Genomic DNA, 19643 nt, shown 5'->3' with positions numbered 1-19643 from the left:
CCAAATAAAGAATACAACATATATCAATTAAAAATACAATATTAATCCAATATTAATGACATACAGCAATTACAGTCCTCAGTATGAAAGGAACAGATAAGTTTTAAGTTTGGATTTGAATGACTCTGTAGATGACAGTTCCCTTAACTGAAGAGGTAACTGATTCCACAATTTTGGTCCCATAACGGAAAAAGTACGATCACCATACCCATGTTTTACTCTGGGTGTTTGGAGTAAGAATGCATCTGATGATGAACGTAGCCTTCGTGTCGGATTGTATTTTTGAACAGAATTACTTATGTATATTGGGGAAAAAGAATGAACTGAATGATGTACTAATAACAGAATCTTGAAAATAATCCTTTTTTCTACAGGTAACCAATGTAAGGAACGGAGAACTGGTGACATGGAATCAAACTTATTAGTAAAAGTTAACAATCGGGCAGCAGAATTTTGCAACCGTTGAAGTTTTGTGACATCTTTTTTTGAAAGATTACACAACAATGAATTCGAAAAATCCAACCGAGAAGAAATCAAAGCATGAATAAGTATCTCAGCTGCAGATTTAGACAAATATTTCCTTATGAAACTTAAATTACGCAACTGATATCGAACATTCCGCTGAATATGAGTTACATGACTTCGAAATGACATTTCCTGATCAAATATGACACCTAAATTACGGGCTGTTTTCGACGGAGTAATGCAAGTGCTACCGATGTTGACATGACATGACTGATAATCAACTTTGCTTAACATATGCTTTGATCCCAATAACAGAAACTCAGATTTATCATCATTTAGTTTAAGGCCATTGGATGTAAGCCAAATTTTCAGGTCTTGCAAACATGCTTCGAGTTTTACAATGGCGGATGACAATGAAGACACAGTGGGTTTAAAAGACAAATAAAGTTGTATATCATCCGCATAACAATGATAACTAATACAATGCTTGCGAAATACTTCACTAATTGGTTGCATATACAGAGAAAAAAGCAGCGGGCCTCCAACAAAGGCAAAGGCCTCCAATAAGGGCAAATCTTGTATCGTACTTTAAAGGGAAACTAGGCTTCGTGTTAAAAAAAAAAAAAATCCAAACAAACTGAATAGCGACAAATCAAAATCAGGAAACACTGACGTCAGTCACCATCGCATAGTCAAACAAACCGAGGTGATGACGTCATCATCTCATTATTCTCTCATTTCTGTAAACATCGATATTTTCGCGCGATTAATTTTTCGCACTGAGCAGCTCAAAAACACATTCGCGGGTTCTTGAATTCGCGCTGGGCAATTGTCAACCTATTCAACATGTATGTGCAGGGGAATATTGTTGAAAGTTGAAAAGTGGGTGAAAGCTGTTTTCGCTGGTTTTATTCTACAATTTGCGCTAGCCAAAAGTAGCGCGAAATACGCGAAAACTATTTTATCGCGAAAATTATTTTATCGCGAAAATTTCTTCGTTTACAGTTGTTTGTACATGAGATTATATGTCATTGTCGGAAAGAGAATATAAAACCTATTCATCGACTTTGAATATATATTGTGATTAGAGCAAAATCTAAACTGAAATTCCAAAACCTTTTTAAATACACTGTATATGTACAGATCAATGTAACTGCGACCAACATAACTGTGTACAAGGAGCCCCCCGGGGTTAAGATAAATGCATTCGCAGATCTCTCACGTTTTATTTTTACCTGAATAATTATGAAGAGTTTGACAGCAAAAAAACAAGATAAATGCAATTTTTAAACAATTTAAAGTAAGTCCCACATCATATTGAGCAAAATAAAATCTTTCCAGCAATACCTCACTTGTTGCATAACAAGGTATACTCTTGAAGTTATGATCAAGAATATTCCATACTTTCTTACATGGGTTTTTAGCAGTTTAAATCCCAAATATTCAAAATTAACAAGAATGTACTTGACTCATTTTGCGATCAAACTCTATACCTCGCATTTCATCTTCTCAGCTCCTTCTGTATGGTTTATTTGAGAAATGTAGAGTATACACTCACAGATGCATTGTACTGACACATACCACAATCATGTGCAAACATACACAAACACATACATGTACTTGATCCTGCGATAGCAGGTCAAGATACATACACAAAACACACACACAGACATGCACATCACACATGGCACATACATACAAACAACTGCAGGCATAGCTGCCCTTATGTGCTGGGAATAAACTATAAATGCATATTTCTGTGCACTATATACAACATGTCTTGGTCCACGTTACTGTAGCATAATACAATGTAACACAGACTTTTAAACCCCAAACAAAGTTCTGGTGCGCCTGCAAAAGTTGTCAAATTTTGCTCCAAAATGTGAATGTATGCCTAGGAAATGTGCGGAATAACGCTGTAATAACAAGATATTCGATGGGTAACGACAAAAATGGGAAATATTAACCAAAAACGTAGACTCTTTTGATATATTGCAAGCAAATATGAAATGGTGCCAGACGGGTTCTCAAGCCCTTACCAGAACTTTGTTTTCACTTTAAGGGATACAATGCATTCACTCCTAACATACTCATGATTTTCATTGCATAAAGTAGTATACAATAATCAAATCATTTTATATGGCTCATTACAGATTTGGCTGGGCTTACTAGATTAAAACTAGAAATGTCGCTTTGGCGACTGGTATGCCTCCGCCATAATGCATGATTTTCCCAATAGGTCTAGATAGTACATGTGGACACTGTGTGATTACATTTTCACAAAATTGGCAAAATATTGGAATGACAAGTTTGTCACAAATGTGTTGAATGTTCACCTTCCTTGACGTAGGTTTAGTTGGATGAATAGGAGAGCATGTATCTAGGGATTTAAGGACTTTAACTTGACTTTGACCCATTCATATATTTAGGCATTGAGTAATTTTCAAGGTACAGGTGTGGAGAAAAAGTGTAATTTCTGAATTGAATAGTAAATTGTTACCATTTTCATCTGGCCCTTGACCCTAAAATTCATAAGATAATTACTTTCAGGTAGAACATGCATAATATGTACTAAGTTTCAAGGTAACTTGAGCCACTTCCCAGATATGGAGGAAAAAGTTAGTTCAGCACTTTCACTTGATCTTTGACCTTTTGACCTTTGAGGCAAAAAGAGAAAAAAAAAAATTTCCAGAGAATTTCTATTAGGTTACACACGCATACACCAAGTGTAAAAAAATAACCCTGCTGGCATTGCATAAATATGAGGGTAATAGTAACATTTTGAAGTCTTGCACTTGACCTTTGACCCCTGACCTTTGACCCCATGAACCCTACATTCTCTAGATAATCACTTCCAGTCAGTACATGTATGTACTATGTTCCATGAAGATACCTTGAACAATTTTCCAAGGTACGGAGAAAAAAAAAGAAGTTTTAATATTTTTACTTGACCTTTTGACCTTTGACCTCATGACCCAAACTGTCACCAGAGAATCTTAATTGGGTAATACATGTATACACTAAGTTTCAAGAACATCTCTTCAGGCATTCAATAGATATGGTGGAAATAGTGAAATTTTATGTATTTGACCCTGACCTTTTGACCTTTGACCTTTGACCTCATCACCCAAACTTTCACCAGAGAATCTTAATTAGGTAAAACATGTATACACTAAGTTTCAAGAAAATATCTTCAGGCATTCAATAGATATGGTGGAAATAGTGAAATTTTATGTATTTGACCTTGACCTTTTGACCTTTGACCTTGAGCATGTGCACCCAAAAGTTGATAGGCACAACTTCACCCCCTAATACACATACATGCCAAGTTTCATTAGGATACCTCAACAGGTTTCCATAGTTACCTTGTCCACAAAATTCATTACGGACGGACAGAAGGACGGACGGACGGACAACCCGAAAACATAATGCCTCCGGCACCACTTCGTGGCGGAGGCATAAAAAAATGAAAGTGGAACTTCAAATTCATTTTTCAGGTTTTTGGTTTGCACTGTTCCCTTCTGAAAAGAGTGTACAAGTGTATTGCCATTCTTCATGAAGAAGGTAGATTGTGAGCAATGTCATGACTCCACAAGGAAATATCACTGAAAATGTGAGGAATGTCTTAAAACAAGTACATGTAGAGCAGAACATTTTATCTTCACATCTGCAGAAAAAGCAGTCAACCTCATTCAAGTTGACAAACAATCACACTCTGGTGGAAATTTACACAGTCAACCTTGCCTAAGTCAAATCTATTTGGACTGAAGAAATAGCTATGACTTAGAGAAAATTCAACTTATGTGGGATTAAAATTAACAGAATATAAAGAGAAGAGGATTTGAAAAGACCTTCGACTTCAAGGCAGTTATTAGACTTATAAATGTGAGGTCGACTTAAGCAAGGTTGACTGTATAGTGTCTTTTTTTAAATTCATTTTGAATGTATTTGTTCTTTTTGTTACTCATAGATACATGGATGGATCATTTCACTACGTTGTACAGTCATTCGGTTCTATGACTGTTAATGTTGCCTTTGAATACTGAACATTTTTCTTAAAGTTAGTCATGAATTACATGATGTTTTAAATCTATTAATAAGCCCTGGACAGAGACAAGAAAACAAAAACCTTGTGAAAACTGCAGTATTGTACCACAATAGTAGTTGTTTATTTGTTTGTGGTGCAACAATTAAAACCTGTGACATGGACAAGGATACAACATCGCAATACACTCTGCCCTTATCACCAGGCATCCATACAGAGATGAGTGATAAAAACCCTAAAACTGGCTGAGAATAAAATAACTTTAAATCAAGCCCAGCAACTCCTGTCCTTCCATCACCCTGTCTCTACTCTTTAATTCAGTCTTGATATGGTTATATAAAGTCAACCCAAATACACAATGACCATAATCATCATAAACATTCATTGCACCAATGCAAAGACAGGATATAAGATGTCATTACATATTAAAGTATCAATTTCAAGATTTACATATGAGTGGTTCTATCTAGTTGAAGAGAAAAACCCTCCATAATTTGAGTTTCCTGTAATGTAAGATCATCAACAATTCTTTGTGAGTGTGTACTGTATATGCAGTGGCAGATCAAGGGAGGAGCGCACCGGGCGCGCGCCCGCCCCCTTATTTTTTGTTAAAACAAGAGAAATAAAAAGAAAAAATGGGGGATGGGTGCATGCGCCGTTCTTTACTTCAGTAAAGGGGCCCCTCTTTAAAGAATTCCTGGATCCACCCCTGATATTGCATATATTTCAAGGTGGGTTTTTTTTTTAGGTAAATTCCATGAGTCAACTGACATTTGCAAATTAATCACCTCATGAAAATATTGCCTCTCATAACAGAGAAGCAAAGTGCGTTGTCTCAAAGATGGCAACCCAAGTTTCAAAATACTGTGTCCATGAAATATACATGTATTGCGTATACAGTATGTTAATCAAGCAAAGTTTCGTACACTACACATAAGAAACATTTGACTTAAATACACAATCTTGGCACTGCAAGAGTAGTTGCTTCCTTGCTGACAGTGATCACAGGAATTCATGTAAGGGGCATGCAGATAAGATAGAGACTTAGAGTGTGTTATATCTCTCTGCAGAGTTGAATACCACACATGCCCAGCCAGGTTTGATCCATCCAATGATAATATACAGTACTCCAGTCCAGTCTTGACAAGAAATGATGTGGCGGCAACACCACAGTCTTTGACCCATAACACTTTTCTGTTGTTGACATCAACTATCAACACCAGCACACATAATAAGTCTAAGAGTCAACGATGTGCCAGTGTCGTTTCCCTGGCAACGGAATCATCTACTCCTCTCGCGTTCGATGAAGTACCGGTCCCTGATGCGGTCACAGAAGTGCACCAGGTTGTCGTACTTGTTGACCATCCTGGCAAGACGTTCGTCCTCGGCCTCAATCATCCGAAGAGTCTTGAGGTGGCCGTAGACCAGAGCATCCAGTTCAGTTGGTCTGCAAAGACATTCAGAAGACTACATCACTTTGAGTATATGTGTACATGAAGCAAAAAATGCACTGGGAAAACAATATAAAACCTGTGAAAACAGGGTCATTGACCTTCACATTATGCCTATCATTATAATACAATGTATATTGTCACATTTGTCTGCTTATGTTTCCTACAGTATCAGTACTGAATTAGACATTTCAAATATTTGAACCAAATACACACAGCCACTTCTACTTCTATTTCTTCCTCTGATAATTTCCACAAACCAAACATTTGTCTCTCCTTGATAAAATCACTTTTCTTTAAAATCATTATTTATGACCATGTTTTGTACACATCAACCCAATCCTGAACATATCCCTCCAAGAGCCCTCTATGTCACTGGTAGGTGACAAGATGGTGCTGACATGGACTGACTCTAGTACAAACCTGTCAAGAAAGAAGAAATTCTGCTCGCCCAGCTTGTCAGACAGAGCCTTGCAACAAAGGTTGACTTCGTCATACACCTGATTGAGAGATAAACAGAAATGTGTCACATTATCAACATACAGTACAACCACACAGCTGTGTTGTATAGAGCTGTATAGCCAATGGAGGAAACTAAGGCCCAGACCTGGAAAAAAAAAATGATAGCTTTAAAAATACATTGTAAAACAAACTTAACAATAGAACAAGCTCTTTCTTTGTCTCAAAGATGTTTAGAACAGGTCCTACTATAGGACCGCTAAACAAGCATACATGTACTCTTATCACACAAAAACTCCAATGTGTATACTTATCACAAGGAGTCAAAAGATTGGCAATGTCCGAGTTATGCTCGAGACAGACCTAATCTAACAAAACCAAATACTGTATGTGCAAATTAACCTCAACTTACACAGATAGGATTAACCAATCATGAAGTGTGACTTGCTTTCCAGTTGTACAGTGGACTCCCATTATAACATAGTCCTCGGAACAGGCAATTTTCTTTCGTTATATTGAAATTTCGTTGCTGCCTGAATTTGTACTTCCTTGTAACCGGAATTTCGCTATAACCATGTTCATTGCAACGGGAGTGCACTGTACTAGACTTTTTTGCAGTTAGCAGGAATAGGTGATTTGAATGAATATACATACCTTACTAGGATCAGTGGGTCTCTTCATGAACATGATGGAAGAAGCACTGATCTGCTTTACTCAAATTGTGTTGATTTGTTTGTCTTGTTTTCATATCACTTTCACTTTCCGTTCCAAGACTGGAAGGAGTAAGCCTATGGTTCCATGACATTTGCTCCTGCGACAATTGCTCCTATGAAATATCTGTACACTAAGTCAAACATAATTCTTCCAACAAACATAACCCTAACCCTAATCCTTATCCTCACATCAAACTAAAGCTAAAACCCTATCACAACCCTAACCCCAACCCTAACCCCAACCCTAAGTCCTTGGAGAAAACAAGACCAGAGCAATTGTCCCAGGAGCAAATGTTGTGTCAACAAGTCTGCCACCTGTTTACCTGTTCAGGGAGGAAGTCATGCCAGCTTTGTGCCTTCAGGTAGGCCATGATTTCTCGCTGCTTCAGGAAAGGTAGGATGACATCCAGGGGCCAGGGGTAAGGGGAGCCGTAGCGGGGCTTTGTCACCTCGTCAGCAGTCTTCTTTACATTCCAGGCAAGAAACAACTGAATGTACAAGGAGGAGGAGGAGGAGGAGGAGAATGGGAGATGAATCAGGAGGATAAACAAGATGAAGAGATGGAGGAGGGGGAGGAGGAGGAGAAGAAAAAGAGATGAATCAGGAGGATAAACAAGATGAAGAGATGGAGGAGGAGGAGGAATGGAAAGAGGAGGATGTGGAAGGAGAGCAAAAGGAAGATGAGCAGGATAAAGAGAAGGGAAAATGGGGGCAGGAAGATACAGTAAAGGTGATGAAAGAGAAGACACAAACAGGGACAAGGTTTAAATACAAACAAGATTTTGAGTTGGCACAGGAGCCGAAGACAGCGGCAATCCTGATGATATTGCTATCACCAAACTCACACGGTTTGACAGCATATGTGCTTACACAATGTCTTATTATGATGTTCATATTTGTGTGGTAAAGCCTAATTTGTACAAAGCTACAATAGAGAATACAGCAGTGTTCCCTTTCAATTTGTTATCAAGTCTGCAGTTGGGTTATATGATGAAATCACCTAAAACCATCATTTTGCCACCCTGGTAATGAATGACCTGGATATATTCCACTGATAAATTATGGAAGCTGATGACTCATGAAACCGCTGGAAAGTGTCTAAAAATTCAGCCAAAAGTAACTTCAAGCAGAACACTTCGACAAATACAGCACTTGCATAACCCTTTGATTTTAGCAGAACCCCACCAAACACATGCATGCACACACACACACACACACACACACACACACACACACACACACACACAAAGCAGTAACAATAACCAATGGTGAATCTATGAAATCTACCCTCTACCCTGATTCTACCATCTATTTGAATTCAGAATAAAATCTGAATTTACCTCGGCCAAGTAGAGTCTGTTGATGGATAATGCCATGTACGCCTTCATCTCAGACTTCTGTCCACCACTCAGCTCTTCAGACAGTGATACACCCTTGAGAAAGAGAAAGTGGGGGAGGATATGATGAAGACGTAAAAAAAAAAAAGGTGATACATTTATATTGCCATTGTGATATTGATCACTTATATTTTTATCATTTATTTCACGAAGTAATGCCAAGTAGTTTTCTCCTTTCTCATACACAATGACATGAAGGGCAGTAAGATGGCTCAATCGGTAGCTGATCTGCCTTTGAATGGCTTGGTTTTGAGTCCCAGTGAGTTTTATTACTGAGCAGTGTTGTTTGTAATCATTCTTTTCTGTATTAACACTCAACTTATCACAAAGGCATTATTCAAAATTTGCAGATAAAACAAAACCCAGCTTTAGTGCTTCAAAATAGTCCTAAAATGTGAGTTAGGGATAGAAACAACCACTGTTGAAATTTGACCAAGTATAATCAATGTTGAAATATACAAGATGTGAACAATACTTATCATAAAAAATGTTTCTACACTTAACCGTCTACAGTTATGGTTTATTGAGAAAGTTAGTGAAATCTAATTACATTTTAGGCTTTATTGCCAAATGTTTATATGGTAGGATGTTTTGTGATATAAATGACCTACGCATATGCATCAGATGCGATTTTTCAAACGTTTTTTAAATCAGTGCTCCTAATGGTAAACAGCACCTTTAAAACATTATCCATGGTTCACATATTGTATATTATATACCTCATATATAGATTCCTCTCATCTGATTGGTTAAAAGTGGAGTCATGAAAATAGCTGTGCCCCATTTTTGATCAAAATGACGTCATGATTTACTGTGCCCAAGGCGTAGAATCAACTGTGCCCTGTAAATAGGTTTGGAGACAGTCGCAACCCCGTACACATAGATCACTCATATGTACGCACCAATGATATGACCGCCGTGCTGTCAATCAGCGTTGATTACGAGTGCTGTAAAAGAGACTAGAATCTATATTTTCGGTATCTATATTTCGGAATCTACATTTTCGGTATATAAAACAAATAATGACAGCTTGATATTCGGGGCACAGTTAAAATTATGTAGGCCCTAGGTGCTGTGAAAACCATAACTATGCCCTCAGCTTTGCTTCGGGCATAGTTATGGTTTTCACATCACCTTGGGCCCATAATTTTTAACTGTGCCCCGAATATCAAGCTGTCATTATTTGTATACTATTGAAATCTCATTTCAGTACTGAGTAAGATATTTTAACTATATAAGTCTTTGCTATGTCTATCAAATCATTCTACATTTTACTTGGTCATTACTGCCCATATCAGATATTTCAATGGTATCTGGCAAAATTAGAAATTATTGCTTGATAACATGAAGCATGTACTGGTGTACTTACTTTCATTGACAAAAATTCCACAATTGGGTCAAATTCTGAGATGATCTGGGATCCTGCCTTGATGAAGGGAAGAACTCCTAGGAACAAGAAAAAGGAAATTTAGTTCCAGGTAACTAAGATTTGATAACCTTCCTCATTAGAGAATTTGTCAACACTGAACTAGATCTCCACTTCAGAATTGCACTGTTGTTTAATACTAGAAATGTGCAGATAGAAAGAGAAGCATAACTAAATGATGCTCTGTTAATGGATACCTGGCTGAAATGATTTCTAGATATGATATGAACCAACTAGTAATCAGGGATTAGGGTAGGCTCTACTCAGCCAATTCTATCCACGTAGTCCACTAATAGCAAACATTTAAATACAAACTGTATCTCAGGTATCTGTCGTCAGGAAATAGCTTCCACTGAAGAGATAGACAGAGAGATGGATATATAGATAGCTGGACAGATACAAGGATAAAACAATGATGAATATATAGAAAGACATGGAAAGTAAGAGACTGAGAGTGTGTAAGAAATGGTATGCTATTACTGGGCCCCGTTTCATAAAACTTGTTATCAATAACAAGTTACAATAGTTGTTATAAACTACTGAAATCCGTGCATCTGACTGGCTGAGAGCAAATTTGTCACAGAAATGTGGCAGTTGTGGTACTGATAACAGGTTTTATGTAACGGGACCCCAGTGTAACTGCTGCTCTGACAGAGCATAATCACACTATACCTGAAGGAGACATATGTTCTGCATTGCTTCTGAGCTTGATCACAAAAGGGATGTCACACATCTTGAGGAAAGCTTTAACGGCAAGACACTGTGCTCTCTCAGGCAATGTGATCTGGTCCACTGGGAAATGAAAGAAACATTCAGCTTACAAATGCTCAAGTAATTCCATTCAATTTCATGCACTCAATCCACAGCATAGGGTAGAAAATTCTCATTATTATGGGCTATATCAGCTTTTCTTATTTCTAATAGAAATCCACAGAGTTCAATAAAGCATTCCATAATATGCAATGCAGCTCAATGCATCACACATACACAACATGAGTTGAAATACATGTGCACCAACAGAAACAAGAAAAAAGAGACAGAAAAATCAGTTAATTGTGAGATATTGTAGACCTGTTCAGAAGCTTAACACAGCTGACTATCCTTTTTTATGATTAATTGATTTCGTGATCACTTTACTGAATTAAGACATCACGTGATGCTTCAAAGGTAAACAAAATAAATGCTAAGCTTTTGCAAATATCCACATCAAGTAACTAAGCTTTTTCCCCTCAGAGCAGCTTACCAAATACACAATACTCTTACATCTTGTGACAAGACATTCAAAACTGTTTGCCAGAGGTTTACAAAACATGAACTATCCTGACATTAATTCCATTACTTTCACAGTTCTAGGGTACACACAAAAGAATTGTGTATTATTCAACTTCCAATCTGGCTGTTAGTATTATTTTTAGCAGTTTTACAACAAGAACAATAAAAAATGGAGTGCTCATAGTTTAATATGGAGAAGAAAGAAGATGTGTTGAAAACTGCACACAGATACATGCATTTTACGCAGTGTATGCCATTTCAGATATTTCTTTCTTTCACACCGAATTCAGTTTCAATCATTCAATGACACACTCTATCTTTGATTCTTAAATTTTTACATGTTCAAATTCATAACAATATCAATAATGAGAGACAATGTGGCAATGACAACAAACCTTCATATGGTTGATAAAATTCAACATCATCAGGAATTTGAGGCTGTCCACCGGAACCTACGGCAAAATGGAAAGAATTTAATGAGATACAATTACATCAAAGATCCTACACTCTTTGATTACATCTGGACTAGAATCATAGATGTAGATCTAGTTAATGAAAATCTCTTTAAGTTTCATATCCAGACTGGCTAGCTGCAATAGATGTTAGAGGTCACCTTCAACTACGCGGAGTATTGGCATTACAAAATTAATCCCACCAAAAGTGCAGTGATAGCTATCAACAATGCTAAGCAACCTACGAGATCATCTTGGTGTGTCAATGGATTCATTGTTGAGGAGAAATCCAGTCATCCAGTCATACTACCCCTGTCGTGATCCTGAATGCTACAGTCCACAGCCCCATTACGCTACGCGTTTGGGGCTGCTGGTCGAAATTAGAGCTAGAGTTACTAAGTTTATGCGTTACACTACAGTTACTTGTAAAGTTGTAGTCTGCCTGACTGAGCTGCTAAAATTGCACATCTTCACTCCAATTCAGCAATGCCAATAATTACAATGCATGCCTGGTCTAGATCTAATTACAAATGGGTGAGATGACGCTAGCCCGACCACACGCCGGGCGAAGCACAGCAGACTTCTGCTGTACAGCGACAGGGTTGTGTCCTACTCCATCCTAGTATTCCAACTTCATAAACAAATGATCAGCGCGACGTCAACAAGTCAACATTACTCTAGTTGCGGTGACCAACATGAAATAAAGTACGTGGGACTACTATCACCTCGCGCATGTATGTTGAATATCAACAGATAAAACATATTTAATCAAGTTAGAGATAATCATTACCACTGTTGTGTATTTCAGCCGCCTGCTGAGCCAGTGAAGTTGCCATTTTTATCCAAACTCAAACGTCGCTGTGTCTAGCATTCGCCGGTGAATTCGAGTTGATCCGAGCCCTCTCTCATGCACTGCATGCACTGCCGTGGTGGCAAAGGTGATACAGGCACACGTATACGGTGACACACACACGTACACATGTTACACCAACTGCAACGCACTAAACGATTACATAATCATGGAGTCCCCTGAGCTAGCTGTGTGATAAGCAGGCAACACGAATCGTACGCAAAAAAACAAACAAACAAACAAACAAACAACATAACAACTTAACAACAACTACTACTACAATAACAACAACAACAACAACTACAATAACAACAACAACAACAACAACAACAACCATAAGCAGTATCCTTAAAGTATTCTATTAAGATGTCATGTGCAGGGATTCTTCAGGGAGCAGTGTGTCCAAGAAGGGAAGAGTCAGGGAGGTGGAAGATGGAGTCTAGTATCTAGGAAGATGAAACTCTTCTAAGGGCATTGTTGTGGCGAACATGAAGCAACCTTTTGGAACTCGTAGGTTTTGTTGTGATGTCCTTTTTCTGTGGATATCTTTATTCTTGTTCCAGTGTGTGGTGGTGGTGTCGGTGGGCGTACCCCCCCCCCCCCCTGCAACTTATGGTGCGTGAGGTGTGAAAACTATAAGGAGCAATATGCCTATCTAATCGACAATAAGTTGGAACAGTAGCTTGAATATAATACTGTAACCTATTAAATAACTTTGTCCAATCAACTTTGTGTTACGGGGAAAAAAAGAAATGCAGAAATAAAATCAATAGGCCTAAATCATCAACGAATCAATCATTCATTATCATCTCAATCATCCATCCATCCATCCATCCATCCATCCATCCATCAATCAATCAATCAATCAATCAATCAATCAATCAATCAATCAATCAAAATCAATCAATCAATCAATCAATCAATCAATCAATCAATCAATCAATCAATCAATCAATCAATCAATCAATCAAAATCAATCAATCAATTCAATCAATCAATCAATCATCCATCCATCCATCAATCAATCAATCAATCAAGTAAGCAGGCAAGCAAGCAGTCAATCGATATATTTGACATCCAACAGAGCTGTGGTATCCAAAGATGTCCGTTCTGTTCTGAACTACAAAAGACAGGTGTAGCTCTTCGGCCTTTGGTTTAATTCATGAGAAGCAATTAACCCTTTGTATGCTTTGACTGCTGATTGGCACAGAACACCCCATAGCATTATACACACTGTCCAAAGTCCATGGCACAGAAAGGGTTAACAAGGGTGCACGTCACGAGACCGACGCTCACGAGTCATACAGCTCACAAGTCATTACAGCCCATGAGTTACACAGCTCACGAGTCATATTTTACAGCACATTAGTTCGACACTAAGCTAACAGGGCCCACGAGATCGACACATTAAGTCCCGTGTTGTATATTTATGTCGAACTCGTGGGCTGTATACTAGTAATTTACCTGTCGAACTCCTGGGCTTTATTTGCTTATAGTGTTGAACTCATGGGCTGTATGATCGACTCGTGAGCCTGTATGACTCATGAACCTGTTTTCAATGTCGAACTCGTGGGCTGTATGACTCGTGGGTGTCCGTCTATGGGATGACCCCTTTAACAGTTCCCAGCTATAGTGCAGGGGATGGTCTATAAGAAAGTTGCCTGAATAGAGAGAAGGGTTTGACAAAATGCTCTTCTAGTTGATTATTTTAAATTCTACTTGCTATTAAAGTACAAATCGAAAAAAAAAAAAACCCGCACAAAATACAAAGTACCGATTTTTTTTTTTTTTTGTTACCGAAGATAACGTGTTCCCCAAAGATAGAGCAGTAGGATGATGTAGGGCCTACCTGGTACATGTACATGGATTTACCGACTACAGTGTTTTCGCTTTTTCTTTATCATTTTTTTTTAATAGGCAATATGATTCAATTTCAGAATATCAGATCTTATGCTTGCATAAGTTGGACTCTCGATTGAGTGTTAGTTTAAACCACCACCATACTAGATTTGATGTTTATCGTGTTGATGATGAATAGATACGTTGATAGTGATAACAGCCTGAAACAGCAAAGTAAAGTATGATTTTTGGATAGACCACTACTGGAAGAACAGTATTGCATGCCTATTCCCACTCAACACTGGTTACTGCGCCACAGCAAATGTTCGACTACCAGTGACCACAGTGTTACTTTTATGTTTGCTCTTTTTCAATTTGTGCAATAAAATTCCATTTTAGAATAATTGATATACCTCTTAAGTTTGATTCTGATTATGGGTGTGTTTAGGTGTGATAGCATTGTTTATAAAGTGACTGAATGTGTAACATGACTTTATTCAATATGACAACACTTGAAGAGTTTGTTCGCAAAAACCGATAAGTCCGTTTTTGAAGATTTTGATGTACGGTCACTGTCATAAAGTACAACATAATACCTTTTAAATGATATATTGGTCACTACATATAAAGGTATATTTTTGAAGTTATGGTCAAAAGAAGCAAAAATTTTCTTATTATTCTCAGTATTTTTCTTGACCTTTAATCGCAAATATCTCCATTTGGCAAATGTGGACTTATCGGTTTTTGCAAACAAACTCTTCACTTGTAGATTTGAAATTTAGTGTCACATGATGACGAGATATGGAACATACATTGATAATGATATTTGGGGGAATCTGTCATAATTTCGAACCTGATAATATTATATACCTTGTACATGTTCCATGTGGAAATTCATTTTGTCTTACCGTCTATCTTTGTATAACTGCATGCATGTGTATAATTATTATTATCTACATTGTATATTTGAAGAGTTTGTTCGCAAAAAGCGATAAGTCCATATTTGCCAAATAGAGATATATGCGATTTAAGGTCAAGAAAAATAAAGAGAATAATAAGGAAATTTTTGCTTCTTTTGACCATAACATCAAAAAATATACCTTAATATCTAGTGACCAATATATCATTTAAAAGGTATTATTTTGTACTTTATGACAGAGACTGTACTTCAAAATCTTCAAAAATGGACTTATTTGTTTTTGCGAACAAACTCTTCATTTAGACATGTTTCAACTTTCTGTATTATATGTGCAATGCTCAAATATAAGTCAATATTTTTGTTTTTAGTTTTGAATGATTGTTAAAATGATTGGTAAAACGTGTGGGCTCACATTACTACGTAGTACTGTGTATCATGTTCGTGATGTTCATTCTGGTTTTTGTTTCATGTTTGTAATGTCTAGATCAATACGCTGCCGGACCTGGTGGTATAGTGCAGCGGGGAGAGAGAGAGCGCGAAACTAATTAGTCGTAACGAATGTTTATGATATGTATCCTATATTCTTTACCTGGTCGAATAATGATAGTAGTAGTAGTAGTAGTAGTAGTAGTAGTAGTAATAATAACAACAACAACAACAACAATAATAATAGTAACATATCATCGTTATGATTAAGATATAGCTTGTTTATGTATCTTGGATATGATATTATGTAAGCCTTTTATTTTTCTGAAGGGCTAATTATAATTTCTCTCTGTAGGGCCTACGCATGGTAGTGAATACTAATGATATTAGTATGCAGACTTACGCTCCATTTTACTTGCAATAAAAACCGAAACTGAATAGAATTGAATTCAGATGTAGATGTTGCTTTTGTTTGTTTATTTCTTGTTATCATTATTCACCCCTGCTTCTCGTCTGCCCTTATCTGAATGTATCGGTGAAACTAACTTTCAACCAATCAGAAACCAGCTGCATCGCGAAGGAATTAGGTATCTTAACATAGAGGAGATTAAATCCCCGCTTCATTGCACATGGCAACACTATGTCAAACACTGCCATGATACAATAATCCAAATTTTATGATTATTACCGATCAAAAAAGGTAGCTATGGCACAAAATAATTCGTGCGTTGTTTTCATACTGATCAGTAACGACAGTGGTTGTTTGGGGCACCATTTCCACTACTGAATTCGAGTTACGTATTATTTTCCTGACAAACTTTCTAAGATGTCTGCCGCCATCTTTAGTTCGTTCAAACTAAACACCGCGAAAGGATCAAGGTGACAAAAAGTCATACACAGGAGTGGGTGAGTTTTCCGTCGGTTTCTAATGCGTGGGAAGCCGCACGTCAACGCGGGTAATGCTGTCAAATTTCACGGTGTGTGTGTGTTTGTGTGTATCATGCACCGGTTGTGTACTGTGAATGAACGGTAATACGGTACACGTACGGAAGTTTTGCCATCGCCAAGATTGCATGCACGGCGCGCGATGATCGAAGTGAAATTCCCGTCGCGGTAAACATACACCGGAAAGTCACCTGTTGCAACAATACTGAGGAGGTAAATTATCACGTCTTTTCACACTTGAGACTGTATTGTTGTCTCAGGATATTTCGAGATAGGTTGTTGGCGTAGACGTAGCGTAAATCTTGTGTTGTATACTTGTATCACGATGGGGTGTATTGCTCTAGCTAAAGATCAAACTCAACACTGTACAACTACCATAAACACTTCGCAGCCAATAAATCATAGGGTGCCACCTACGGAGTAGTGATGGTTTCATATCGGTAAAGCCCCCCGGCCCCGCGCGATGCCTGCCCACCAACCTGTACTGTAGCTATGCTTTACTGTGGCCTTTGTGGTAAACACCTGTCGTGCCGCGAATGACTTTCGAAGCCATCTTCTTTTCACGGCATATTGATTGTTTCTGTACAAATATGGTGAAGAATTTTTAAACCTACTTATCTAGAATGTTGAGTCATTTCGTCCCCACAATAATGTTACTTTTTTTCCTACGACCACCAAGACCACGCAATACTACTTTACTAGAACTACGTAGGCCTAGTACGTTAGTAGATGATAGTCTAGAGTCTATAGGTCTAGGCCCTATACATTTTCTACTAATATACCAACGGAGCTGTTTTCAAACACTCCTAGTCCTACTCCTAGGCTCCTATATTCCACAAACCATAAAGGACTGGAACTTGTTACCACCGGACATTTAGAGCACAGACAACAATGACACATTTAAATTCAAGCAACCACTTTTTTTTTCTGTAATCATGAAAGACTCAAGCTACAAGGACTAACGGAGCAGAGCAACAATAAACATTGCGCACTCCTCCCCCCCCCCCCCCTTCGTCCTCGTTTGGTTCCAAATGGAACGTTGAGGAGTATATTGAAGAAGAAGAAGAGATGTATAAATGACTAGATTTATGCATGATATGTCATGATGTGTACGTGTGCAAGCTCCAGTATCAACACCTTTTCCACTTCTTGTACAATGTACGTACATGTAGCTGGTGCTACTTGTAATGTAATGAAGTGTGTGTATAAAGCCTATTAAAGGGGAATAGTAGACTGATATTGTACAAAATAAGTGTAGACTATACAGCTGTAGATCGATTACAAGGTGGGAGGATCGATGGTGAGTTGGAAATGTAAATGATGAAAGAAGAACGTTGTGTGCCGAGATCGCAGAAGTAAACAGAAAGAAGAACATTTAACGTAATCCCGGTGTCTATATCATCAGTCATTCTATGTGTTGTCAGACGTCCCCCTACAACTTCATACAAGTGACACAAGCGTCTTTCAGATATTTTCGTACATTTGTAGACTACCAAGAAGAACATACAAGTACAAAGAATTACTCTCTAGATCTGTAGAATACATTGTACTTTGGTTTTAGGTAATTGCATCTCTACTCTTTAGTCCGACCAGACACCATGCAAAGCATGGCCGCGACAATTGTGTTCTAACATTACAGCAACAGGGCTGTGTATAGTTACTCTACTCTAAGTCTAGATTTATTTAGTTTTAGACTACCTCTTATAAACCTCATAGGTACTGTAATACCTTCAGTATGTCATCAGAACTTTTGGCAGTTTTGCGTGTATACTTGTAGTATAAAAGTAGTAGTTTTCAAAGCACAGAGGACCCTGAATGTCTTTCGAAAGAATCTCTGGGGTTGTGACAAGACCACATGACCTATCTGATCCTGGTGAGACCACTGCTCAAGTATGCAGCAACAGCTTCTAGGATCCGTCTTCCACCTGGGACATGTGGACAGATATTCAATCACTGTTAAGAGTTCAACGACAGGCTGCTAAATTTTGCACCAGCAACTAGTGTGAGAAAGAGGGCTTTGTTACTAAGGCCCAGAACGACCCTGGATGGGAATCCCTTCAGAAGGAAAAGGAGGGACCAGAAGCTGTGTGTACTTTACAAGATGAAAAGTGGAATAGAACGTTAAAATGAGTTCATTCAACATAAAACGGAGAACCACAAGTTCCACCAGATTCCCCACAAAGGCCAGGGCTTTTCAAGATTCATTCTTTGTCACTGAATTGTAACCACTGTGAAAACTAAAACATCTATATTGTAAAGAGTCCCTCTTTGGAAGCATCTACCTTGAAGTCAAAGCTAAAACAATCTTGCTACAATGATTCTACATGCAGTGCATTTCTCATGTCACCAAGTTTTAGATATTTATATTGTGGATTTGTCTACTAGGGACATTTTTCTATTACCAACAAAATTCAGATTCAGATCTAATTTTATGGAAAACAAGCAAAATAAACATGCACTGTATATAAGTCTGTCCATGGCAATGCACTGTACAATGTACGTAATGTTATGTTTAATTGCAGACGATTATAATTCATGATTTGCCATGTACCGGTAGGTCTTGCAAGACATGTTTGTTTGTTTGTTAGGTGATACGCTATCAGCGTATCACCTATTGTGATTGTCAAAATCTCTCTTTATTTCTTTTTATTCTTCTTTCTTTCTGGACAATTTTGTGTCATCAATATCTCAAGAGTGACATTACAGAATGACATGACATTTTCAGGGAACATGTCTCATGACAATATCTAGCCACAATAAGGTTTTCATGACAGTAACATGTCTATGACGTCATCTAGGCGCCATTTTGTGATTTTCGGACCATGTTACATGATCGATCATAACTTCATAAATAAAGGTCATTTCTGTATCATTTTCGGTGGACATTAAGTTCAGGTCACGCTCTATCTTACATTTTAATGCTAATTACCTAGGACATTATTACGCGCGCGTACGCGCGCGTCAAACTTTTAAAAGGCTCAAAA

The 19643-nt window shown here is 37.8% G+C and overlaps 1 protein-coding gene across 1 annotated transcript; it reads right to left on the bottom strand.

Annotated features, from left to right (window-relative positions):
- Positions 1–4610: 4610 nt before the first annotated feature.
- On the bottom strand, positions 4611–12611 carry LOC140237416 (metaxin-2-like). Its single transcript, XM_072317336.1, has 8 exons — positions 12471–12611; positions 11624–11680; positions 10629–10748; positions 9900–9976; positions 8474–8566; positions 7457–7621; positions 6385–6461; positions 4611–5957 (listed from the first exon to the last, which is right to left on the bottom strand). The coding sequence occupies exons 1-8, from the start codon at positions 12514–12516 to the stop codon at positions 5792–5794; spliced, it is 801 nt and encodes a 266-aa protein (XP_072173437.1). The 5' UTR covers positions 12517–12611; the 3' UTR covers positions 4611–5791.
- Between the last annotated feature and the right edge of the window lie 7032 nt (positions 12612–19643).

Source organism: Diadema setosum, chromosome 14 (genome assembly GCF_964275005.1).
Source record: "Diadema setosum chromosome 14, eeDiaSeto1, whole genome shotgun sequence".
Lineage (NCBI taxonomy): Eukaryota > Metazoa > Echinodermata > Echinoidea > Diadematoida > Diadematidae > Diadema > Diadema setosum.
This window is presented reverse-complemented; position numbering and strand designations above follow the sequence as displayed.